This window comes from Cheilinus undulatus, linkage group 21 (assembly GCF_018320785.1).
Source record: "Cheilinus undulatus linkage group 21, ASM1832078v1, whole genome shotgun sequence".
Taxonomy (NCBI): domain Eukaryota; kingdom Metazoa; phylum Chordata; class Actinopteri; order Labriformes; family Labridae; genus Cheilinus; species Cheilinus undulatus.
This window is the reverse complement of record NC_054885.1, coordinates 1,648,275-1,674,447: the sequence shown is the minus strand read 5'-3', so window position 1 is coordinate 1,674,447 and position 26,173 is coordinate 1,648,275. Positions and strand designations below refer to the sequence as shown.

Here is a 26,173-nt window from a genome sequence, read left to right as displayed (position 1 = left end):
TATTATTATAACTTATTATTGTTATTTTATTATTATTTTATGAATTGGTGTTTTACAAACATTGATTGATTTTTTTCGACATTGCTGCCGTTGGGTCAAAACCTCCTTTCTCCAAAATCTCCACATTTTAGCGATGGAAAAAAAGGCTTTATCTTCTGGTTAATTTAACACTGAATGGTCATAGTCAGCATCTTTTTCAACACTTTTCGTTGGCTTAAAATCCACTCACAGATGTAAAGGGTGACCAATAGCACTGATTTATGAAAAAATGAAACAAAATCCTAAGAAATGGAGATACAAGCTTATGATCTTATGTGTTACTGGAGGAAACCACTAGAGGGCACTGGGGGCGCTCAGGTCATGTAGAACTACCTGATGTGTGGGATGTAACGACAAAAAACAGACTCTAAAAGACATAACTTTAACGTTAACTCAGAGATCAGATCTTAATACCAAAATCAGATCAGCTGATGGACGGAGGTCAGAGGGCACCGTCTGCACTCTGTTTCAACATTTTGCACGAACATAATGCTCTTGGTGTTTTGCTTTAATTGGTCACTGTGTTAACAGGTGACTTTAGTAAATGTTGGAATTACAGCAGCTGATGAATGAAGGAGTCCTCATGAAAGTCTCTTGGTTTAGTTTGTTAAAACATCCTCACCACATATTTAATAAAGAACAAAACTAATTCAAACAGCCACAGGTGTGTTTGGCTTAAAGTCACTAGCTTACACGGTCACCTTTTGAACTGTAACACCCGTCTTATTCCAATTATTTTACAGCTTTTAAACATCGACTTTTAATCAGACTTGGTCTGGTGAACACGTTTGTCTCTATGCAGAGAGATGAACAGGTGAAGTTCTGGAGGATTGGGTTGTCTTTAGAACTTAGCCGTTGTGTCTGCTGCTGTGTTAACTGTCGCACCTCTGACTCTATCACACACGTGCGATCTGCATCTCACGTCTGAGTTGGGTTAACTTTGAAGGATGCAAATAGAAGCTGCAGATGAATGGCAGCCATTCCGCCTAGTTTGTCTGCACAGTAATCAGAAACCAGGAGCATTACTGCAGGACTACGAGTAACCAGGTTTCTTCAGGTAGACATCACACCTTTGCTAAGATGAAAACAGGAAGTATGCTCAAAACCAGGATGCTCAAGTCCATGTAAATGCACTCACCATGGAGCATCTCAGTGTTATTTCTCAACAAGTTTTCAGCAGTTTTACAGAAAGTACAGACTGAAAATACTCCTTTAAAATAAAAAACAAACATGCATGGAATAAACAACAGGCTGTCTATAAAGTTCTGTAATGCACACTGTTACAGGATGGGAGAAGTTCACATTTTGATGTTAAACACAGTAGAGGAGTCAAAGACAGTTAAAAGGAAACATTGTTTAACCCAAGTGTGAAAAGTTGGGGAGCAAGGAGACAACAGTTTCATTCACGTTTCACCCGCTCTTGTATATTGCGACATAACAGAAGTGAGAGCGGCGGCCTCTCGCCTGCCAAAACTGGTGCGACCGCTCTCTCCAGAATAAAGATCAGAGCGCGCTGTAATCACACCAGCGGAGATCGGCGCTTTGGCACTGCAAAGACGAAAAAAGTCTCACAGTAATGGGGCCGGATGGAGGCGGGAGAACGGAGGGTGGGGTTGTGTGTGGGTGTCGAGGGTGAGGCGAGGCGAGCATCCCGGGACTCTCGTCATGACAGATGCTGGCTAATTCAGAGTGATCTTCAGCAGCTCCATGGACCCTCTGACAAAAAATTTAATTCGCCTTTGTAGGAGTAACTCTCCACCCCCGCCCACTCCTCGCCAAACTTCCAATCCGGAGAGACAAACACTCAACCAAGTGGCGTTCTCGATCAGCGTCCACCCCGTTCCCCCTTGTTCCTATCTGTTCTCATACAGGAGCTGCCCCCGACGCCTCCCCTATCTATTCTATACCTCAGATTTACTGAGCGCTCGCTAGGGACCCGCCATACAAAAATATCCACACGCAGCCTTATAGCTCAGCGGGGAGGGAGCACAATAGCGCAGGAGCTACATATAGTCCTCTCTGACAGGAAGCGCAGAGCTCAAAGGGCTGCAGAGACAAATATATTAATCACCCACGGACGTGAAGGATTCAGGGGGAGGGCTGCTTCAGCGGTAGTCTCTGCTACTTACAGTCATAGTTTGTTAAACAAGTCTATCTTTAGTAATTAAAAGTTGAGTCCGTTAAAGGGCCGGGTCACCCAGATACAAGAAGATGCACTGTTCCATTTAGACGGAGCAGGATCGAGCCATACAGAGAGGCTTCAGGAAATGTTCCATATGTTCCTCCCACCAACCTGATAGAATAAACAGAAATAAGGTTGTGCTGCTTCCTGCTCTGAAACAGAAGTCAGAATGTGACAACTGAGCTTCAGAATGCTGCAGTTTCTGCACAATTAGCTTCCATGCCTGCAACTTTCTTTGTAGAGTTTTATAACCAGACTCATAATGTGCATTAGCTAGGTAACCATGATGCAATTTTTATCTTTTTTTTTTTTTTTTTTTTAAGAAAAAGTTCCATATGGCAAAGGTTGATTCTGTTTGCATTCAGTCAAAATGGCCAATGGCAAAATTCCCTTTCCCTAGCTCTCTGTATGGCAAGACACCACAAGGAAGTATGGTGGCCCTGAAGGTCAGCTTTGTAAAAAAAGAAAAAAATGTGAAAAAAAATCCAACACGAAAACATTAAAACACTTTGCAATGTGTGATAATAAAACAAAACTTTTGGTCAAATAAAATAAAAAATATTCACTGAAATGTTATATGTGTTAATCTCCAGAATACAAAAACATTTGGAAAAAAAAATGAGAATTATAAAGTAAAAAGAATGAAACAGAGAATTTTTAGGCAAAACACAAACACGGTTTTGCAGTTTTATATTTCACGAACAGTTTCTCTGTTTCAGAAATGTTTCTGCACTTTTTTTCCGCCTCCATGAAGTGTGTTTTTTTTTTTTTTTGCCACATAATATTTTGGTGTTTCAAAACCCTGATTTCTTTTTTAAATAATGAAAAAAATTACATGAAATACTGAAAAAATGTAACTAAAAAAACTCTAATAATAGGACAAAAATTGTAAAACACAGAATTCTTTGTGTATAAATGCAAAAAGGAAAAAATTCCTAGTATGCAACAACATTTTATGAAACACAATTCTTTAGTGAAATTCAGAAATGGTTTTTGCATTTTTGTATTTAAAAAGTTTTTGTGAAACAGAAAAAAAAATTCTGAAATGCTTAAAAAATGTTTTCAGTGCAAAAACAATTTTGAATGCGACATTAAAAAAATAAAATAAAAAAAGAAAGAAATCCATAAATTAGTAAATACATAAAAATGTAAAAATGTAAAAAAAAAAAAAATCTTTTTAAATAGAAATATCTGGTAAAAGGATGTAAAAGTCAACATAATTTACTTGGTGTCAACCACACAAAAAAAATTCAAAAGAAAAAATAAAGTGAAAAAAATCTTGTGATGAATGAAAATGCAAAAAAGGCATGAAAAAGGTTTTATAAAACACAAAAAAACCCAATTTGTGCCATACATTTTTTTGCAAATTGTAAACTGTTCGTGTATCAAAAATGTTGTTGCAATTTTCTGGTGGGCTTTTCAAAATTAGTTTCTGATTTTTCTTCACGAAATGTGATTGCATTTTTCTGTTTTTGCATTTCATAAAAACATCTGTTGATTTTATGTTTCACAGTGGTTTAATGGGATGCTTTTGAAGCTGTCCTTCAGGGCCACCGTAAACCGGTGAACCTCATCACCAAAAACCATTAAAGAAACATTTCTAACATAAAACCCTGCAGAGCGAGAGCATGGACGTGTGCAGAGAGCCGTGGTGTTCTTATAACTGCTTTATTCTGACACTCAAAAACAATCAGAGGTTACTTTATATGTCACATACTGAAAACAAAAGAACATGAAGAAACCAAACATCAGGATGTTTTACTGAAATCTATGAAATAAACCAAAAAAGAAATTTACTTTACACCTTTCAGACAATATATTCTCAATATAGAAAGTACATAGAGTTCAAGAACAGTTCAGCTGGATGTAAAACACACAGATAACCCCACTTCATATAGGAATACATAGAAAACAGTTACTGCGATATAGTGTCAGTGTTGGTGTCTATATACATTTCAATGTATTTACAGGTACTTAACTTTTTTGCTTGGTTCTCTTTTGTACAAATCTTTTTAATAAATGCACCTGCCAGCTTATCAGGGCTTACTGAATACTTGTATTAAATATAAATGATAGATAAAGACTATTTTCTGCAGATATGTAAACATTTCTCAATACGACTAGTACAAACTAACCAATGTTTGGATCGTCTAGAGGTCTGCTTGCATATTAAGCTGGTTATGGAGTACAACAGAAGCCAACGAAACAAAGAAAATATCAAAGTTTCTTTTATAAAGTCACATTGAAAAGTACTTTTGACTCACTGTTAGCATAATTCAACGGCTCAGACCTCTACAATACTAACTACCAGTTATTTACACGTTTAGTCTGGAACATTGAAGCCTTGATAAGCTGACGCTGAAACAGTTAAACAATGCTTAGTTTGAACTTTTCTGTAAACTCGAGACAGACCCATGCACACCGACGTCACAGCACTCCCTGTAAGAACATGACGGCAGAGGATGGAGGAAGAGTGAGGCGTGAGGGAGACCTGGAGCGTTATTTCACCAACTTTCTTTTTTCTTTCCAAGGAATGTTTGCGCCTGATAAAGCTCTGGAAGCACACTAGACATGGGCGGAGCGAGGGCGGGGCTTATGGGGCTTCAGCCCCAAATGTATGCTGCTTATGGCCTTACTGATCACAGCCTGGAAATGAAATTTTATAGTCATTTAAAAATCGGATGTTTTTTTTTTTACTTTTAAGAACGTATGTACAGAGGAGGATTCAGGAAGTTTAACAAAAAACATTTGGTATGCATTTTTTTTATTCTAAGAAAAATGACAGAATTTTGAGTTTTTCTTGGAATAAAAAAAATGCATGCCAATTTTTAATGGCCCTAATACTCTTTTGTATCTGCACATTTACTGCAGTCGAAAAATACTTATAACATTAAAAAAAAAAAAAATCAAGCATTTTTGTGAATAAATTAACATCTCTAACCCCAGTTGTTGCTTTTAATGTGCTTTGTTTAAAAATGCAAAGCTTCAAAATAAACTTCAGACATTTTTAGGAGGCAGAAGTGAAAGTTATTGGACTCCAGGATGGTGTATCATGATTTTTAGTATGATAATGGCACTTTTAGCTCAGTTAAGTTACCAAAAATATGATGTTATCAACAAGGAATTTTTTTAGGTTAAGCAACATTATTTTAGTCTAAATTTTGCATAGATTTGTTGGCATTTTGAATTAAATTTTTATTTAAAAGTGCACAAAAATAGTGCATTAAACTGTCTGATATGCCCACCCCTCGGCCATCTTTTGTTTGGGCTTAGCCCCCGATTTTAAACATGCTTGGCTCCGCCCCTGACAATAGAACTGCTTTTATGGGAGTAAGGCCTTTGCACACAGAGTCTGGGGCACTAATTCTTCTTTTTCTTTGCAAAAATTTGCAGAAAGAGAAAGAATGGAGTCAAAAAAGTTGTTTCATAACCAGACTGACTCTTTCAAATATCCGTTGCATGGGCCAAATTTTACATCCACCCATAGACGGCCCATAGACGGTTTCAGGAAGAGAAGAACCTTTCAAAATAAAACTCGGAGGGTGATTGCCTGATGGATCTGAATCTGGAAGGCCTATTCTCTATCTGTGGTTTCTTACACAATTCCACAGCCCTGCCCTCTCATAATAATGTCAAAATGCCCTGCAGAGACCTGCCTATGCATGTCGTTGATGCATGATGCATCACTGTAATTTAATGCTATGCATCAATGCATTAAAATCTGCAGATCTTCAGTTGTATTTTTAACTAAAAGCTGCTGCAGAGGCCATGTCTAAAATGCATCAACACGTCCGTGCAATGAAGGCAGCATGCGAGAGTTTGTCTGCATTACTAATTAACCTATAAAACATGAAAGCCTCCAAAAATGGCTGCCTAGTATTTTTATTTTTATTGCTGTAGTATTGAGTATTGAGTTGTATTGGTATGTTTAGATAACTTTTTCAGTTAAAATTGAAAATAACTAAAAGACTCAGTATGAGTGATTATTGAATTAAAATGGCCTTGGTTAAGCTGCAGCTCAAGCGTAGTGATATGTTCTATATCTCCAGATTTGTGCAATGATCAGCCCTTTTTATGTCTCTGCTCAGATGGGTAATAATGACCATAAATAGCATTTTTTTTTTTTACTGCAGCCAAGGATGTGATTAATATTTGCTGCTTTTTAACATTAAACTTGGTCATGTTATTACAGGGAGGTGGAGTGAAGTCGTGTCAAACTTTCTGCACACTACAGCATGTAAGCAAACTGCATTCACCTCCTCACTCTGTCTCTCACACAAACAGACCCACAGCCACACACATTCTAATGCATATTATATAGAGAGCACATAGGCACACACATTCAGATCAGAAAACCAAGATAAACCCTCTCTGAGCCCACTGAAAATGGTCACTAAAGCTGCATTTACACCGAGGGATCTGGTTCAGCCCAGTATGGTCCACTTTTGAAGCTGAAAAAAAAAAAAGGTACCAAAGCAGCCAAATCTGCACCATCCTAGTTTCTTAAAAATCAAGCTGTGGTGCAGCCAGTTTGAAACGGCTAGTCATGTGACCTGAAGCTGTTTGAGAAGGAAGGGAACGATCTTAATAAATGAAATTAACTTGGATGGTGCATAACAAACAAAACACCAGGTTAGTGGTTAAAATAGACAAGGCTTCCATTCTTTAGATCAGCGTTAGCCGACCCTCAACCAAAGAGCCAAACTGTTGAAAAATGCCTTTACAAGAGCCCCAATCTAAGAAATGAAAAGTGGCAAAAAATAGTTAAAGTGGCAATACAAATAAGTTAAAGGGGGCAAAGTGGTCCAAAAGCAGCAAAAAAGGGTGAAAAGTAGGCAGAAAATGCCAAAAACTGGGTGAAAAGTGACAAAATAGGGAGAAAATGTGGCAAAAAAGGGCAGAAAGTGGCAAAATCATGACAAAAAATGAGTGAAAAGTGACTAAAATGGTCAAAAGGCAGCAAAAGGTGGTAGAATGAGCAAAAAGCAGAAAAGAGTGGCAAAAAAGGGGCATTTAACACTAGAACTGCCAATGGGTCAAATTTACCCGAGGCTGTTGTTTAATTGTTTCTGACTTGAAGTGTTTACGGTTTTAATGACTGTCAGTCTTTGACTTTTCCTTAAAGTTTGTTAAATAGCACCTGGCATCATAAAAACAATCTTGCCTAAACCCAAATGTTGTTAACGGACATTTATATCTAGAACCACCATGCAGGTCAAATTTACCCATAAGAAAGCTTTGATTTTCCCACTGTTTTATTTCATAAATAGATGCTGCAATGGAAACACCTTCTCTCTACTGCAGCAATGCCTAATCAATAGTCATAGATCAACCTTGAACATGGATACAACAAGGGAAAAGCCATTTACCATTGATAAATGTCTAAAGGTATTCTCAGTGCTTTTAATGATGAAGAATCCGATGATGAGGAAGTTTCGGGATTAGCAATCAGTCCAAAGATGATTTTCTATGTGATGGATCATCTTCTAATGGTGATCTAGTTTTCTGTCTGAGGTTAATAAGCTGTTCAGTGTCAGTGGTTAACTAACAGTCCTTGATCAGTGCCATTTATGAAAATCAAGGCACTTTAATGACAGGTACATTTGACCCGTTGGCTGTTTTAGGTATGTAGAGATCCACAGCGGTGGCAAAAATAGCAAAAAGCAGGATAAAAGAGTCAAAAACTGGATAATAGTGGCAAAAATGGGCAAAAAGAAGTGGCAAAAGTGGGTTTAAAGCAGTAAAAATGGATTAAAAGTGGCAAAACATGGATAAAAAGGGGGGAAAAAACTTCAAATAGAGGCAATGGAAATATAGAGACAAAAACTAAAGGTTGACTATTAAATCCTACTGTAACAGTGTGGGAAATAAACTCATTAATGTGGCTTCAAATGGATTATTTCTGAGGTCAAAGTTTCTGTTTATTAAGGTTTTCTGGGGGAATAATATTTCAAATTAAGACATTAGAGAGCCTCATGTGGCTCAAGAGCCACACGTTGAGTATCACTGCTTTAAATCCTTGGTTCCCAACCTGGGGTCCGGGACTCCTTTCAGGGGGCGCCAGAGATTTTAGGGGGGCCTGTCTGCTCTGACTTTGTTAAAATTAGGTTCACTCCAACTACCTAAATTACGACGGAGTATTAGTGCCACACAAAGAGAAAAAATAAAAAATAAAAGAATAAAAAATGTTTTTTTGACATTACGACTATAAAGTCATAATATTACGAGAAAAAAAGTTGTAATATTACGAGAATAAAATATTACAAGAAAGACAGTCTGCCGCGGCGCCGCGGATCTATGACGGAGTATTGTCCTGATTCTGATGATAATTTGATGCTGATGTGCCAAAAGATGAAGGGGCAGGGCAGTCTGTCTTAGATATGTGAAGGGGGGGCTCATGGAAAAAAGGTTGTGAACCACTGCTTTAGATCATCTGTGCCTGAGGCTGTCTGAAAGCCCTGACATCTGACATGCTCGCTAAAATAAAAATTCGGCCGTCACGCAGCCGCCACACACCCAGTCTGAAGCAGCCAGCTCCCATATGAGAGCCTGCTTCCTTTTGTTCCATTTTTGTTGTTTAATAGACATAAAAATGAGAAAATAGCACCAAACAAAGCTGGTTGGGAGCCAAAAGACTGTCGTTTACTGCTGAGCTGAGCCGAATGATCTAGAGAGTTCTAATCCCCATCACAGTCAAAGCTAGACAAACACAACCATACTGAAGCAAACCGGACCGATCGGTGGAAACACAGCTGCACTCATGTTCACACCAAAACAAAACCACTCCTTCTGTGTGAAAATAATAAAATAATATTCAAAGTTCCTTTAGACTCATATAAAAACCCCAAATGTCGCGTACGTACTAGCATAGAAAAGGAAGAACAAAGTTTGTACCCACATAAAGATTCTCTGACTCTTCAGGTTCATTTTCTTTTTTTAAATACAACATTACTTTATATCTTTAACATCTGGACTAAACATAACTAGCTGTATATGATACTTTATAAATATGTTACATCTCTGAAAGAATTGGAAAAACAAAATAAAGTGCAACAAACAGACGTCTTTTTTTTTTGAGACCACAAACACTTGTGTGAGTACATGGAAATCAAATATTATTGGTGATAGCTCTGAGTTCGTAGCTGCTCTGAAACCTCGGCAGCTCGACGTAGCTACACAGAGATTTTCTTTTCCACCTCACGTAGCACAAAGAAGCTGCTGCACACATTTACATATGTCTCCTAACTCCTGGGTGCTTTTAGATTATATCTTACTGTACTCTGGTGTGTATATGGTTTATACAGTATATGTCTACATCTCTATAATACATTAGCTGTAATAAGAACAACAGTACAGTCTCATTATATCATCCTCTCTAAGGGTCTCTGTTAAATGAAAGCAGCTCCTTCACGCCGAGGTCAGACCGTGCCGTTTCAGCCCGCATAGTGTGTCAGAGTATCAAGGCCACATCTGAGACAAAAGATGTTCGGTGTCTGCCTTCTGTGATTTTGTCCATCGGTGAAGTTGACCAATAGGAGCGAAGAGCGCTCCGCATGTGCAAAAGTCACGAGTGCAAACAAACCAAAGAAGAGCGACAGAGGTGGAACAGTCTGACCTCGGCGCTGCAAAGAGGACAAAAACCTGCTGGTTGTGTTTGAAATCAAACTCTGCTGCCTGCTGAGAAGTGAATCGCACTGGTTTCTACGGTGTGAGTTTCTGTTAGCTTATCCTGAGGTAAAACATTTTGTGCAATGCTTAAAAAAGAGAGCGGTGAGTGTTAGCAGAAACAGCCCTCTGATAGCTCCTCAGTGCTGTGTGGTTGCTGCGTGTGTGTGTTAGTGTGGAGAGTTACAGTGCACCTTGAGTATCGTTGAGTTATCTACCATGGTGTATTAGTGAGGAGATGCAGCCGTGTCTCCTGCAAGTTCAGTCCATGTGCAACGTTTTGCATTAGGCAGTTACATTTCTGGGGGGCCATGCACACTGGTGTTTTTTTTTACACATCTATGAAACTTTTTCCAAAGTTAATTCAAAAACTTCATCCTATGAATCTAATTTACTTTACAAACTAGGACCTGTTTTCTTAAATATGTTTCCAAATTTTTGACATCTTGCAATTAACTTTCAATTAACCCGTTGGTAATGAGCGAAGTTTAGATCAGTCTTTCTCTATTGGTTGTGCAGAACCTCACAGTGGCTCACAGACCAAATGTCAGTGCATTGTGCATGTACGCCTGCAAAACCAGATAGCTTTGAAACATGCATAACGTGCTACCACATTGGCTCCCAGCCTAGGGTGGGGGGGGCGGCGTATGAGGCTTTGTCTGCTCTGAGGTTGCCAACATATTTGCAAATACTAGGGGTGTAACAGTACAGAAAAATTTCGGTTCGGTACGTACCTCGGTTTTGAAGTCACGGTTCAGTATGCTTTCAGCACGGTGACTGAAGCGGATAAATAACTTTTTTTTTTATTAAATTGTATCAAAATAAATAGGCTGAATAAATTACATTTAAATTATAAATAATGCTGCGACCTCCTTCCAAAAGTTCTTCAATGATTAAAAATATTAATAAATAAATATATTTTTGAATTACAAGCTTATTTTCATTGATATATTGACATATTTATACCCAAGGAAAAATGCTCAGGAAACACTGCAACGTTTTTCATTAAATAAACCTGATTGGTTGAAAAAAATCAGAAATTTGGGTCCGGATTTCTCAGTCAGTTGGCGAGTCTCATTAAGGAGTTGGGGAAACACTAAATTATTTCTTATCCCTCACAAAGAAGATTTATACCATTTTAAGCTCTGCCATATATTGCATTACAATGAATGGTGTGTGCTCCACCAGGGTGCACGTGAATCTCAGCATGCTTTTCTCACCACAACACCTGCAGCAGGTCACACAAAGACGGAAATGAAAAATTAAGATCAAATACGGCCCATGGCCCACTTTTCTATTTCCCTTTATTTCTGATCTGAGTGTAAAAAGAAGAGTTTTTGTTCTGAAAATAAAATAAGTTTCAGCTTTTGATTCTCTACTGAAAAATAAAAGTATGAATATTAAAAAGACATCAGACATGACTAATTTTTGGATTTTGAAAGTTGTCTAGTAAGGTCTTTAATTGAAAGAGGTTTTATTTCCTAACATATGAAAATGTCTGATATTCATCCTGATATCACACCACATTTTCTGGCATGAGATAAGATTTTAACCCCTAACCATGAATATTTCACTGTGGCTGTTTGTGCAAAATCACCACCAACTACTGTGCATGTCTCAAAGATAACATTCCCCCCAGAAACACCTCCACTGGTGCAGCAAAGTTGCATTGAAATGTCAGAAATGTGCAGGAGACTGGGCTGGAGTATGAGCATTGTGAGTACAGAACAGAAATCTGACCTTTTGACCCTTTAACTCTGCATGCTGTCAAACCACTTAGTACAGCTCGTAAGGCTCCACTGCAAGTGCACGACAGTAGGACACTCCAACGTTTAAAGGAAAACAAAAGCAGTCAGAGCAGCGCTGTCTTTGAGATAAGAACCACCGTGGCGTGCCAACCAGACATCTTTACTTCTGCAGGAATGGATTGAAAAGTTGTAAACCAGGATGGATTGTTGACCAGGAAAGACCTGATCAGACATGTTATGTTTCCTGTTTGACTTGCAGGTATGTGTATGTTTAAAAAAGCCCCGGTTTATTCTTATTCAGATGACAGCGGCTGCATACACACACCTCTGAGCATGCATCATGCGTGCTGCAGTAGGCTCACATTGGTTATGGTGACACAGCACCCAGATACAGCAATCAAGATAATGCACATGTGCATAAAAGTTTCCAAAATAAAAGCACAAAATGAATACAAAACAAGAGCAGAACAATGATGACATCAAATCAGTTGTTGTAGAAATATCTGCTTGAGAGGGTGTCGGGGAGGGGGGCGTGGAAGCTTTTAGTTTGATTTAGCTCTCCATCACGGACCGGCTTGTTTTGTGTTTGGATTTTTTTTTAGTGTGTTATTTTTTGTTTGTTTGTTGGGGAAATGTCTCTGTCTTTTCTCGCGTTTTTCTTTCTTTTAGTAGGGAGTGAAGCGACTGTACCCTCCTCTGTATAGGCTAGCCTGCAACATCAAAGATGAAAAAGTACCAATCAGTATTCAGGCGACAGCTTTAGTCCGTTTCTTTTTCTCCACAAATTTCCTTCCTTTGTTTCCGGCTGATTATTGTTGAAGGTTTGGTGTCGTGGTTAGCTATGGAAGCCCATTTATGCCAGTAAGAAACTACAAAAAAGAAAATATATGAAAGCTTAGCATTATTATGAAGTAAGACATAATTAAATGATAAAAAGTAAGTGACTTTTTATGCCTCTGTGCCAGCGAAAGTTATGCAGTTGTCCTCAAACTTTGCACAAATATCCACTCTCACCAGGATGGACTCACTGACTTTGGAGGTCAGCAGTCAGAGAACAAGGTCTTTGGTGCACTGATGAATGCTCTTTGGGATTTTCTTTAAACTTTGCACCAATTCCCTGCACGGGATAAGAGGTGCAGAAAATGGATTTTCACCAACTCTAATTTAAAAATGCACTCATTTGGTTTTAGAGGTCAAGGGTGAAAAACACTGTGAGCTCATAACTTGTGAGCACAAAATTTCAAGAATGCATGGAGCATGCAATCTAGTAGTTTTGTCCAATTTTGCACAAACCTATATTTGTATTTTAGGGGCATTTGATTAGGTCAGATGTCATTGTTTCATGACTAAATCTGACACCTATCCAGTTACCTAGCTCTGTGATCCAGAGTTTAATCCCAAGCATGAACCCTGATGAAGAATGTTGGCCTAATAAAGCTGTTCTCTAAACTTTGAGTGTCGCTGAAGCCTTTTTGAATCATCCATGTACCCTGAAAGTTGGTGAAGTTCTGCCAGAAAGACCTACATTATTAAAGAAATATGATTCAACTAATCACACCTCCAGAGAAAGCTTCCCTTCTCTTCCTTTTCTCATTGTCTGATAACTTGCAGAGCCATAACTGCAAAGTGGCAGATCTAGTTTCGTCATAGCTTTGACTTTTTGTCTCATAATCACGATTTTTACTCTTTCCTTTTTTGAATTTTTATGACTTAACAAAAGACATTTTAAATCTTCAAGGTTAAATTTACATTTTTATACTGGAGTAAATCTGCAGACCTCAGACCTGCGGGACAGTTCTGAGTAAAATATGATGTGATCCTGCAGGCCAGGTAAAACTGCACCATGGGCCGGATTTGGCCCCCGGGCCTTGAGTTTGACACCTGTGCTGCAGAGCTTTGATAGTCCACTAAAGGCCGTCTGCAGAACCAGCAGAAGCCTTGCCCACCCCCGTATTCAAATATCCATATTTACAGCAGAAATAACCATCTACAGCTTGGTTAACTTGTCTGCTGTGGTTTAAAGAAGGATGTGACTTCTGGGGCGTGGCTGATATGATTACTGTCCAGCATGCTGAAGCTGTTAGTCAGGAGGGTTAGGACCCACCTCTCTGTTTCTAAGTTGATCTAAAGTGAGTTTGAGACAATGCTTTGGCAAAAGCCCAGAGCAGGAGCCGAATAGCTGACATCACTCCAGAATTTTCTACACACAGCTGTTTCAGACTGGCAGCATGCTTTGCTGTGTGCAGCTGCAGCGCCTGTCCTCTAGCACGCTCCATCATGGCTTTCATAAAACGTGCATGCGTGCTGCATGTTGGCCGCTGCTCCCTGTTGTCAAAGCTCCGCCATTCTTCTTAAGTTTGACCTCAATAACGCCCCCTACAAGGGACTTATTGATTCAGTGTAAAGCCCAACTGTGCTGGGCAATACCCAAAATAAAAGCATTCTGTACAGACGATTGGAGCTTCTGCTAAGAAACACTAAACCATGCTTTTACTTTGTCTCTCATGTGACATACTTCCTTTGCACAACTTCAGTAGAGATGCATGTGACCTTCATCAGGGTCGTTGAGAAACAGATTGCAAACATATCCTACTAATTTGGGTGACATAAACAAGGTGAAAATACAGCTCTTATTATCATTTACCTGTCTATTTTGGACTGCATGGGAATGCAGGCGAGCCCCCTATTCTTTAGACCAGGGGTTCCTAAACTTTTTAGCCCGTGACCCCCTAAAAAATGGCGTCAGAGATCAGGGACCCCCATATTCCCTTGAAGGGGATATAGCGCACAATATTGCACAAAGCATCAAGTACAAAACTTAATTTTAGGTAAATTTGATAACTTTCACTTGCATTTTAGCACAAATATCACTAGTTAACTACTTTTTGATTTTAATTTTAACCCATTTTATAAATACTTTTAAAATAATAGATGAAATTTGTGATTTTAATTCAGATGAAATTTCTCCTTGATTTATCGAAAGCATCCTGTGACCCCCCTGGGGGTCCCAACCCCCACTTTGGGAACCACTGCTTTAGATGACCCACTTTTGAGGTGTGCAAATTAGAAACGTGAGACGCAGAACAGTGGTTCTCAACCTTGGGGTCGGGACCCCCTTTGGGGTCGCGAGACACTGAGAGGGGGTCTCACTGTTGCCACTTTACACCAGTTCTGCCAAATTGTAACCCCTTTTCATCAAGTTTTTCCCAACAGTTTTAACATTTTTTTGCCTTTGAACACCTATTTTTGTCCATTTTAAACTTTCCACCACTTTTTTCCACCTGTTTTACCCTCTGAACCAATTCCTGACACTTAAGAATAATGTTCCCCCCGTTGACCCATCATTGCCACTATTAACCCATTTTTACCACTTTTTACACCCAATTTTTACCATTTCAACCACATTTTACTATCTGATATGCACATTTTTTGCTAGTTTAAGAAATTTGTGCCACTATCTGCCTATTTTTTTCTTGCTAACCCTTTATTGCCAGTTTATATCAATTTTTCAACCCATTTCACCAAATTTCCTCCCGTTTTCGCCAATTTAAAGCCACAACAGTCACTTTTTAACTCCATTTACCACTATTTTATGCCTTTTTCCACCACTTTATCCCATTTTGACTATTTTTTATCTAATTTTACCACTTCTAACCCATTTGTGCTACTTTTAAACTCTAATTTTACTACCCTTTTCACCATTTTTTGCCGTTATTAACCTATTTTAGAATTTTTTTTAACCCATTTTGGTTATCTTTCAATGAAGGGATTTACATTTTTCAGCAGATTACACAGATTATTTGAAAATAATTAGATGCAGTGTCTGCTTAATGACAGTGTAACATTTTGCTGGCCTCCATGGGCCCCCTGTTTGGTAAGGGGGCCAGAAAGTTCTCCCCTTTACCCCCCTTACAGGCAGTTCTTAATTCTTCTTAACTGTGCATGACTGTGTTCAACCTCCTCCAGGTACAGTGGGGGTCATGGTCTCTGGAACCTTTATTCTGGGGGTCACGGGCTGAAAAGGTTGAGAAGCTCTGCTGTAGAAGGTTTATTTTCTTAAATCAGTGCTTAGCATTTGTATATTTTCTCTTTTTATGTTTAACTGGCAGGAATGGGCTTCCATATTTGAAATATTAAAGGCATTAATCGGAGTGTGTGTTAGGAACAAGGTCATTGGGAGTTAGATCGGCAAACTCGGAGCTTAATTGGTGCAGCAAAAAGCATTTTCTTGAACAAAAAAGTCATGGAAACACTGGGCCTGGGCTCACACGTTTCCTTTAATTAATTACAAGTCGAAATGAATGAAATAAATTTGCTGCTTTGTGCTTTTTTTCCTTGAGGGAAACTGTTTCTTTTCAGGCTCCAACAATATCAGAGATTGAGCCGAAGCAGAATAAGTTGAGAGAGGTTTAATCACCGCTCCTTTTCATGTCTAGCGGAGGTGTCTGCTCCTTTCTGGAGGGGGGCGAACCACCACAGGATATTAGCCCTTAGATTTAGCACCATGCTCGAGATATCTAGGGCAGACACACACAGAATAAAGCATGCAAGTGGGCCTATGCATGCACACCTGCACATGCACACGCACACAGCCCTCCTCTCATCTTTAGAGGCTCTGCTGCAATTAGGAATTCAGACTAACTCCAAAGGCTAGCGAGTGCCTTCAAAGGCTAATTTTGCCTAATTTTCAGGCTCGTATGAAACTTTCATCGGTACGAGATGCTTCTGTGTGCTAGGAGTGAGTAAAGAGAATTTCCAACCTCAGAGGAACTAATTATTGTATAGCTTTTAAATGCAAAAATGACTCCTCTCTGCCGGAGAACCATTAATCAAATATGATTAAAGAATTAGGAACCAAACTGGTCTTCTCTCTTTAACTCGCGAGCCGATTCGATGTTGGCCTCAGAACAGCCCTGCTCCCAGCGGCCTCGCCATTTGTTCAACACCACACGAGCACGCTCTCACACACACACACACACACACACACCCTGGAGTCTGTGTTAGCTCCCTGCGCTCCCAACACACACAACATCAGCTCTGATATTTTTAGGGGCCAAATCCTGTCGTCTACTTTGATCGAGAGGACGAGCAAAGTGTCGGAGAAATGGAAGGAAATTTGGAGGAAAAAGAAGAAAGTATCAAAAACATTCAAGCACATTTTTAATTAAGTAAATGAAGAGGAAAAAGAAATGTCTTAATTAATGAAAGCTTTTAGCTAGCAGCTGCACCGGGGAACTGTACGCTTTATGTTGTTGAAAAATCGCATGCATGCCGGAATGGTAAATTTGAGTCATTTCTCAAGCAGAGAGCACGCCTCGCATCAAGCTTGTGGGCAGGAGGAGGGAGGGCGAGACAACTCCCTCCCTTCTTCGTCTTGCTCTCTCTCTCTCTTTTATGTCCCACGGCACACTGCTGCATGCGTTTGATGCTCCTTAATCTCTAGGTTTTGGTCTGCAAGCCCCGTCCCATCCCCTCATCATCATAAAAACAAAAACCAAAGAGAGACTCTCTCTGTTTTTGAAAGAAAGATGCTCCTTTATTTATTCACTTTTTCATCTTTGATGTTACAGTAGCTGCAAAAGCTAGCTAAAAACAGACATTAACAATTCAACGTCATCCCTTCAAGTTTGGTTTTGTCTGAATGGGGAGAAAAATAAAGATGATCCAACTCACTCACGGCGAGTTGAGGGATGTGGGATGAACAGAAAGCTGTTGGAAATGTTATGTAAGATGCAAAATTTGTGTTTAAAACACTGCAGTAATCACTCACTCTCGTTTCAGCAGGGATAAATATTACATGGGGTGAGCTGGCGTGGCGTAACACAACTTTGTAGCACTAGACGGGCCTCATTCACCAACAGAACAGAGGATGACATTTACATTTAACGGTTTAAGATGATTCTGAGAGTCTGCAAGGTTTTAGCAGCACTCACATTTTTCATGTTTTACTTTATTTCTGCTCGTTTTGGCTCATTATGTTTGGTCTTTATGATTGTGTCAGTATCTTTCATTTTATGTCTCATTTGCTTCTTAGCACGCTATTGGCTAATCACACTCATGCTGCTCTAGCCTGGCCACTCTCTGCAAGCAGCTTTCTGCAACCCTCCTCCACCCCAGCTCCTCCTTTATCCCGCTTCTGACTCAATCAGTGTCATTCTGTTGTCACTGATGCCTGCTGTGCACTTCTCTGGCTGTTTGCTCTGGGGATTTTGCTGCTGCTCTCCCTCTCTTCCCTTTAAGCACAGGAAAAACAAGAACATGCACTAGTTGGGCTTGGTGCAAGCTCAGCAACAAGTGCAAATAACTGCTAATGAAGCTAATTAAACTCATGCTACCTTATTTAAAGACCCTTTAAAGTGAAATCCAAAGTTTTTGTCTTAACACTCTAGAAATGTTGGAATCTGGTTGCTGTAAACATGTGAAAACGCTGAGATCTACATGTGACTGAATCCTGGATTTAGGACATTTCACCTCTTTCCTGGCTTGGTTTCATGTGGGCGGGGCCAATATGTGAGCTCACGGTAGGGAATGACCCTGCCCAAGAAGCAGTCACCTGGAGCAGGGACTTCTGGGATTATTTTGTGCAAAGGAATCTATAATGTTCATGTTCCATTGCAAAGTTATAGTTATGCATGTTTTGTTTATTGGTTCATGTTTTTAGGGGAAAATAATTTTCTCAGTATGACACCATGAGTGAGGGGGTTAAAGCTGCAGACTGTGTCTTTATCTGTGATTCTAAATAAGAGGTAGCTGCGCATGCTTACCGCGTAAGGGCTTGTTAAACTCACTCAACTTATCTATGAGCCACTCCTCATCACAGTTTGCCACAATCTAAAATCACTGAGCAGTTCACCTCAGTACAGTCTGTTGTCACAGCGGTCTATGGATCATTTAAAGCAGTGTTACTCAACCAAAGAGCCACATCATTGAAAAATACTTTTGTAAGAGCCACAATCTAAGTGGTGAAAAGTGGCAAAAACGGGTAAAAATGACAAAAAAAAAAAGTTACAGGTGGCAAAAATGGTCAAAATGCAGCAAAAAGGGGTGAAAATGTGGAGAAAAAGTGGTCCAAAAGTGGCAAAAAATCAGTGAAAAGTGACTACAATGGGCAAAAAGCAGTCAAGCTTGGCAAAAATGGGCAAAAAAAGGAAACAAGGGGTATGTAATAGCAAAAGGTAGTATAAATGGGCAAAATGGGGCAAAAATGGTGAAAACTGGCAAAAAGTAGCAAAAAGAAGAGGCAAAAATTTGGAAAACAAGGAAACAAGTGGTATTCATTGGCAAAAAGCAGTTTATTCGGACGAAAATTGACGAAAAAATTGTGAAAAAGGGCAAAAAATGGGATAAAAGTGGCAAAAATGGCCGAAAACATAGGAAAAAGGGTGTTTAATGGCAGAAGATAGCTTAAATGGGTGAAGTGTCAAAAATGATGAAAGTGGCAAAAAGTTTCCCTATTTTTGGGGTTTTCTAGGGGAATAATATTTAAAATTAAGACATAAAAGAGCCACATGTGGCTCTAGAGCCACAGGTTGAGCATCACTGATTTAAAGCATCATAGCAGAGATTTGAACAGACTTTGTCTCTTCTTCTGAGGTCAACAAAAGGTCAGGAGACAGGCTAATGGCGTGAATGCTTTAATTTGATCTGGAGGTTCACAACGCAGTGATCTACCATACCACAGACCTTAATACAGATTTATTTTTACTTTACAGGGTCTTTAAGCTGGTCTAGCCTGCCTGCTCTTTGCTGCTCGCTCTGCAGGCCGCTTTCTGCAACCCTCCTCCACCCCAGCTCCTCATTTATCCTGTTCTGACTAGGGCTGGGCAATTAATTGAAAATTAAATTAAATCGCAATATGACCTGCTTTTAAAATCTCAGAAGCTGCAATATTTCTTTAACCTGAAATTTGTGACAAAATGCAAATTAAAACTTTTTTTGAGAGATGTTATGCATTAGACACGCAATCATTCATGTGCCCTTTTTTTGAATAGTCTACTAAAAAAACTACTTTCTTCATTGCTGTACATTTTTCTTATTAAATATGAGAATTAAATAAAAATGATCACCCTCCCTTCGATACTAAAATTCATCTTCAATTTGCAATACGAGTCAAAATCAACATAACTAGATATTTTCTCTGTAATTGTTCAGCCCTTGCTTACTCTGATATTGTGTCGGTTAAAATATAGAATGATTTATTGCTTGTGTTTTTCAGAAAATACATGAGATTAGGAACTAAACAAATAATTGCATATCAGCCCTACTTCTGACCTAATCAATATCTTTCTGTTTTGATGCCTGCTCTGATCTAATCTGGGTTATTTGCTGCTTCTCTCCCTGCCTCAGGCTTTCCTTATTGGCCGTTCCTCCTTGATGCTTTTCATGTAGGCTCTGCAGTAAGTAAAACTGATTGTTTTGTTCTTGATGTGACATCTCAACACATCTAGAGAAAACCTCTGGTATATTTGGTGAATGAGGCCCCATGTTTGGGCCGATTTCCACATGCTGGTGTTGTTTTAGTACTTCTCAGCCCCACTAGGGTGCACCAGAGAGCATGACAAAATCAAATCATCAATGAATAGATAGATAAATAAAAACCAGTGACCGCTGCAGCCTCTGGTCTTTATTTTTTGCAGTGTGAGTCGTGTTTGTGTGCCGGCTCGTGTTGTGAGTCTGCAGAGTGATAGAGATGGGCGGTTTGAGCCACTTACCATAGTCCCCACACTGTATGTGGCAGCAGGGCCAATCGTGTGGTGGTAGGGGTCTGCTGTTGCATAGACTCTGCCATAGCTGCACAACGGGGAGGCACAGAGAGAACACAGTCATTGATCTATCATTGACAAGGAGAGCAGAACATTTATGCATGCTTGTTTAATGCCCAAGCCCTCAAGTCAACTCTTTCAAGTCTCTAACACAATCAATTATTTCCCTCCTCAGCCCCCTGGGCTTCCTACATTATACAAGGTGGTTCAAAACGGGGAGTTCAAAGGTTGGTGAATTATACTTGTCTCTTCATTGTCATCTTGATTGGCTGGATGGAATAAGTAATGAGCACATGGAGAGAAAGAGCGGTGTGAGAGGGAGCACACTGGGTGCTGGAGGGCTTGGTCTCTCAGCCCGTTCTTGTTTATCCAGGCTGCACACTGGGCTCACGCCCCCTGTCTTTTCATTGTTGCTGGTTTGGAACTAATCCTTCCAATTTCCTTCTGAGACAGGACAAGATGTGTCTGCCTTATTTATTTATTTATTCGACTTCACATATTCCTCTATTTACTTTGCTTTTTTCCCCTCAATGCTTGCTTGCAAATGAGGGTCTGCACGGAGCAGATAAGGCGCAACCAGCCAAGGACTGAGGGCACCAAATCAACCAGGAATAAAAAAAAAAGAGGAGGAGACAGAGGGAGGAATTCTCCTAAAGGAGGCTACAGCACATACATGTAGTTCACATGAGATACGATGACTTATAAAAATATCAATGAGGCTTGGACCATTCAAGCCCCGCCCAGCCAAGGTCACCGAGCAGTGAGGAAGGGGCTGCTCGGCTTCTGGGGGGAGGAAGTCGGTTCCATGAGATGGTCAGGAGGAGTCTCGGCGGTCCTCTTATCTTCTCTGAGCACCGAACCCCGCAGGTCCTCCAAGGCTAATATATCTCCAAAATGACTCTCACTAGAGAAACGCCACTGACGACCAGCAGGTCAAACCACCCCGTGCAATGTCACAGAGCCTCCACGGAGCTGACTGGATGTCAACGGGGGCTCACAATGCTACTGGCCCCCAGTGATGACGAGCTTAGTGCAAAGTGTGGTGAGCAAAGACGCTCCAAACATGACGAGAGAAATGCAAGAAGCCCGACCTCACGGTGCAATTTGTATTATAATGCACATTGATAATGCACAAACTGCAGCTGTTCTTCATTGCAGGAAACAACAAAGATTTCTTGACTTAAAATCCTCTAATCTCATGCTTTACTATCCCTTTCTGCACACTTTGGTTAATCCATGTGAGCGTCTCTCTGCTGCCACGGTGATGTAAATAAGTTCACCACTACTCCTAAACATCCCATTTAACTTAAGGGCCACCTATTTTACCCTTAAAGACAAGTTTATATCGGCCTCAGAGGTCCTCAAAACATGCCTGTGAAGTTTGTAGCTGGAGAAACACTCCAGTATTGGATTTCTGCATGTCTAAAAACCCCTCTGTTTCAGCCCTGCTCAGAACGAGCTGTTTCTGTGTCTGTGGCTTTAAATGTAGATGACTCCGCCCCCTGACTCCGCCCCTCTCAAGAAATGGATGTGGCTCTCCTGATCCTCCTCTCAGCTGCTAGGAGAGGAGGGCGGGGCTAACTCCGGCGAATCGTACTGCCGAGCACTTCGCTCCCTCTCTAGTCTATCAGAGCATTTCCATAGCCGGCGCTCCAGGCCGGCAGCGCCACTTCACTCCACTTCGTTTCAGATACACTGCAGGTCTATTTTCAGCACCAGCCGCTGCCAAACCTCGTAAATTCACTGTCGTTCAGAAAGCTCCAACCATGGAAGTCACAAGCGTAGAACATCCAGTTCTTTCAAAATAAACACAATGCACGGACTCCGATCATAAATCATCACTTTATCAACATTACGTCTCATCCTGCGGCGAGAGCAAAGGGTCACCGAGAGGTCAGTGGGTCACAGAGCTACAGTGACGCCATTGACGAGGAAAAGTTCACTTTGGGGGATATTTAGCCAAAGAATTTTGCATAAAACCACAGATCCTTTAAGCAAACATGAACCTTTGAACTTCCTAATGTACTCACCCATCGGAGGAAGCAATAATATCATGGACTAATACTGGAAAGGATGATAAATTAACCCCAAAAGGTAAAATAGCCCGCTGTTGACATGCTATTCCTGTGTAAACTCGCAGTTCTCCAGTGATCTCTGCCTGCTGATCAGGGTTTGCATGCCGCGCCGCGACACAGTGCTCTAGACTCACTTCCAGTGGGCGAGGTCGCTCGCCTTTTGGTTGGAGCAAATCCGCAGCGTTTCGCTGCATGCTGTGCACGCTGTATATGGAAATTCGAGGTAAGACTTCCACCTTTTTACTTTTTATTTCCTTTTCAATCCATTGCAAGTTCCTTTTTCCATGGTTAGTTTCATGTCATAATTATGTATTTACCCAAGGACAATCATGTTCTTTCAAAATAAAAGCAAGCCTGTATCCAAGCAGGAAGTGAATCCCCCTTAGTTTAACACAAAAAGAAGAAAAAATAAAAGTTTTAAATTCAAAAGAGTGGAATTTCAAAGTGCAACAAATATGCCAAAGCTAAGCTAAATCAATGCTAATCACATTACTTCCCTCAAGCTCTTCAGAATAAAAGTCTGCATGTGTTCTTTTACTGAGATGCTTTTATTGTGCAGGGCCTCATCAGGAAATGTGGTCAAGACTTTAGCAGCTTAACACATCTCAGCAGGAAAGATGAAACGCAGTTAGAAGTAGACGTTTCTTCTGTGCTCCTACTCTTAGACATTAATTCAGTAGCAATCAAAGGCTTGTTTTAAGGGGAGAAGGGGGAACATATTGTCGTTTTGTTTCTTTTTTTTCCACTCCAGATCTTCAAACTATCATCAGTTTGATTCAGAAAACAGCGACTCTGTTTTCTCTGTTTTCTGAAATGGTAGCGTCTATTCCTGCCAGCCCCTCCCTCTCCTCTCCAGCCTCTTTAATGCATCAGACCCCCCGGTATGAACTCTGTTTAGTCACTTAAAGGCCTTTGGTAATGCAGCCCGTGAGCACTGTAAGCTTCTCAGATCATAAAAGTTTCATATTTTGCAGCCGTTTCACACGCCTTTCACCAGCCCGGTGACCTCATTTTATGATTGGCTGACGGCTCTGGCGTTAAGTCTAATAAGGTATTGCTGAGACAATACCAACAAACCCCTATTGATCCAATGGGCATGACCGCTTATTCAAAAGGAAGCAAACAGACAAAGCAAAACAAACAACTTGGGGGCGAATTAAATTAAATCTGAGGGAAAAGTATAGGCAAGAGAAACAGGAATTAAATCACTCGCAGGGAGAAAAAAAGCCGCTGTCCAATTTCTGCTCTCGCCGAGCACGGCTGCTCATAATTCGAGCCGCGGCGAGGCCTGATAAATCTTACATTATCGATATGATCTTCAGGCTCTCAGGCAGGGTGTACGTTATCACAAGTGACATGCTCAATCCTTCCCAGATTAGATTCCCAAACCAGCCCACATCCCCGGCTGACAACGGCTTTCAGGGCCCGAAATGAATCAGCGCCGCCTCCTCAAACGGAGCACACCTGAACCGGAGTGACATCACTCAGAAGTGATAGAGTCCCCGCCGGTCCATCTCTCCCTCTCCTCTCTACCCTTCTACAGACCTGAGGCCATTCATAAATACCGCAGTGATATACCCACTCTCCCATCACAAGCAGAGTCACGACATATATCACTGCTTTTCTCATCCAGTCCAACAAGGTTAGTTCTTTCTTTTTTTGAGCTCCAAGCTAAAAAGAATATGGCAGTTTGCCTAATAGATAAGATAACCGTGCAGTGAGAAAAACCCTTGAAACCTCTTGAAAGTGGAGAAATTCTCGTTGAAGCAGCGCCACATTCATCACATAGGAACATTAACGATCGGCCATGACTCATTTTGTAATGTGTTCTCTTTTTTCCCGCACTCTTCTTCATCTATTAATATTTCATTTATTTCTCCAGTTGACAGCCTGCAGGATAAACGTGTTTATGAAGTTTGTGTTAATTCTTATTATTGTTCATGCTTGACTTTTTAGCACCACACGCTCGGGCGTCAGCATCGCTCTCTGCTTCTTCTGTCTGCTGTCAAATGCAAGCAACTTGTGCAGCATTAGAAAGAGGTTTTTGCAAATGACATAATAAAATAAGTTTCCTTAAACTGCTTTGAGATCCTGATGGCTATAACTGATGGAAACATGGCAAAAAAGGACAAAGATGCAACATAAGTCAGCATTTTAGGTCATGCAATGCCTGCATGATTGCTCTACTTCCCTTGATATATAATGGGCTCCCAGGGGGCATGGTCCAGTTTGGTTTTGGGGTCCCAAGTCAGCACAGGTTTAATTTAAGAGAAAATGATTGAAAAGAAGTACTGGATGCATACTTTTATCTCCATTTTCTTGATTATTTTAAACCTTCTCCTGTCTTCTGCTCCATGGTGGATGTTTTCAGCACCATGGACAGCTGCCCTGTAGAACTGCTTTAGTTCTGAGTCACCTTCTTTATTTCTCGTAGGAGAATTACCATCTCCTGGGCTGGAGTGTGGATGCTATGTGGAGGTTGTGTGGGTTCACTTTTATCTCCTGTCATCATGTGACTGCATGTGCTGAACCATACCAGTTATAACAGATGTTCACAGTCAGTGGTGGACAGTAATGGAGTACATTTACTTGAGTACTGTACTTAAGTACATTTTTTCAGTATTTGTACTTTGCTTGAGTATTTATTTTTTTATGGAAACTTATGACTTTCACTCCACTACATTTCAAAGACCAACATTGTACTTTAGACTCTGCTACATTTCTAGGAAGCTTGTCGTTACTGGTTCCTTTTAAGTTCAGCATAGCTTTGAGGTCAGATGTTGGTGTTTTTCTTTTCTAAAATGCAATTGGCCACACGCTGTGCTCCTCACAGAAGGGAACCAATCACAGTCACTGCACACACCTGGGATGTATTTAGAAATAGGCTACTTCATCCTCGCTATGTAGCAAGCTCTCCCGCCTTCATTCAAACAAAACTCGGCAATGGAGATGGCAGGGGAAACTCAACTGAAAAATCAGCGCACCCATGGCCATATCTCAGCTCCATGTTTGAGATTTCAGAAATGAGGAATGATTCATATCATTTCAAATGTCTTCTGCGTACACCGCAAACAAGGTACCAGTCAGTCAGTACATCATTAGGTGGTTTCAGAGAGCTACAAGGCTCTGTGAAAGCACTGAGAAAACAATATAGCAATGTACTGATATTAGAAAATGTACTTTGTACTTTTGAATACTTAAGTATTTTTAAATTCATGTACTTTTGAGTACAGTATTTTTAAAAGTAAGTACTTTAGTACTTGAGTAAAATTTTACTGAGCAACTTTTACTTGTACTTGAGTAAGATTTGACCACGAGTATCAATACTTTGACTCCAGTACTGGAGTTGAATACTTTGTCCACCACTGTTTACAGTTATGAACTCTGAATGTGAACCAGTTTGTTTTAATCTGTGTTAACTGCATTTCAAAAAGCCAACTTTTAAAGAACAACTGAATCAGTAACAGAAATTACAGCAACCTCCTTGTTCTGCAGAAAAGTCTTTGTTTTGCTGTTAGCTATGAGCGAAGGATGCAGGGATGCAGGGTTTAACTTGGTATTGGCTGATAACAGCCCACTGATCATCAGTAAATCAGTTGGCTTGAAAGTGATCTGTGGGACAAACCCTGATCTGTTTTCATGCTAATGTTGGAGTAGTGGGAGTTTTACGCCAGTAGAAATATTTAAATAATCATAGATTTC

At 40.2% G+C, this 26,173-nt stretch overlaps 1 protein-coding gene across 3 annotated transcripts in view; it reads right to left on the bottom strand.

The window, feature by feature from the left end:
* The window catches only part of LOC121503884 (RNA binding protein fox-1 homolog 3-like), a 679,192-nt gene that overhangs the window by 9,008 nt on the left and 644,011 nt on the right, over positions 1–26,173 (bottom strand). For all 3 annotated transcript variants that reach the window (XM_041778468.1, XM_041778467.1, XM_041778469.1), the window contains one exon: positions 20,346–20,424. In XM_041778468.1, coding sequence (XP_041634402.1) covers positions 20,346–20,424 — 79 coding nt within the window. The remainder of the gene's footprint in view (positions 1–20,345; positions 20,425–26,173) is intronic.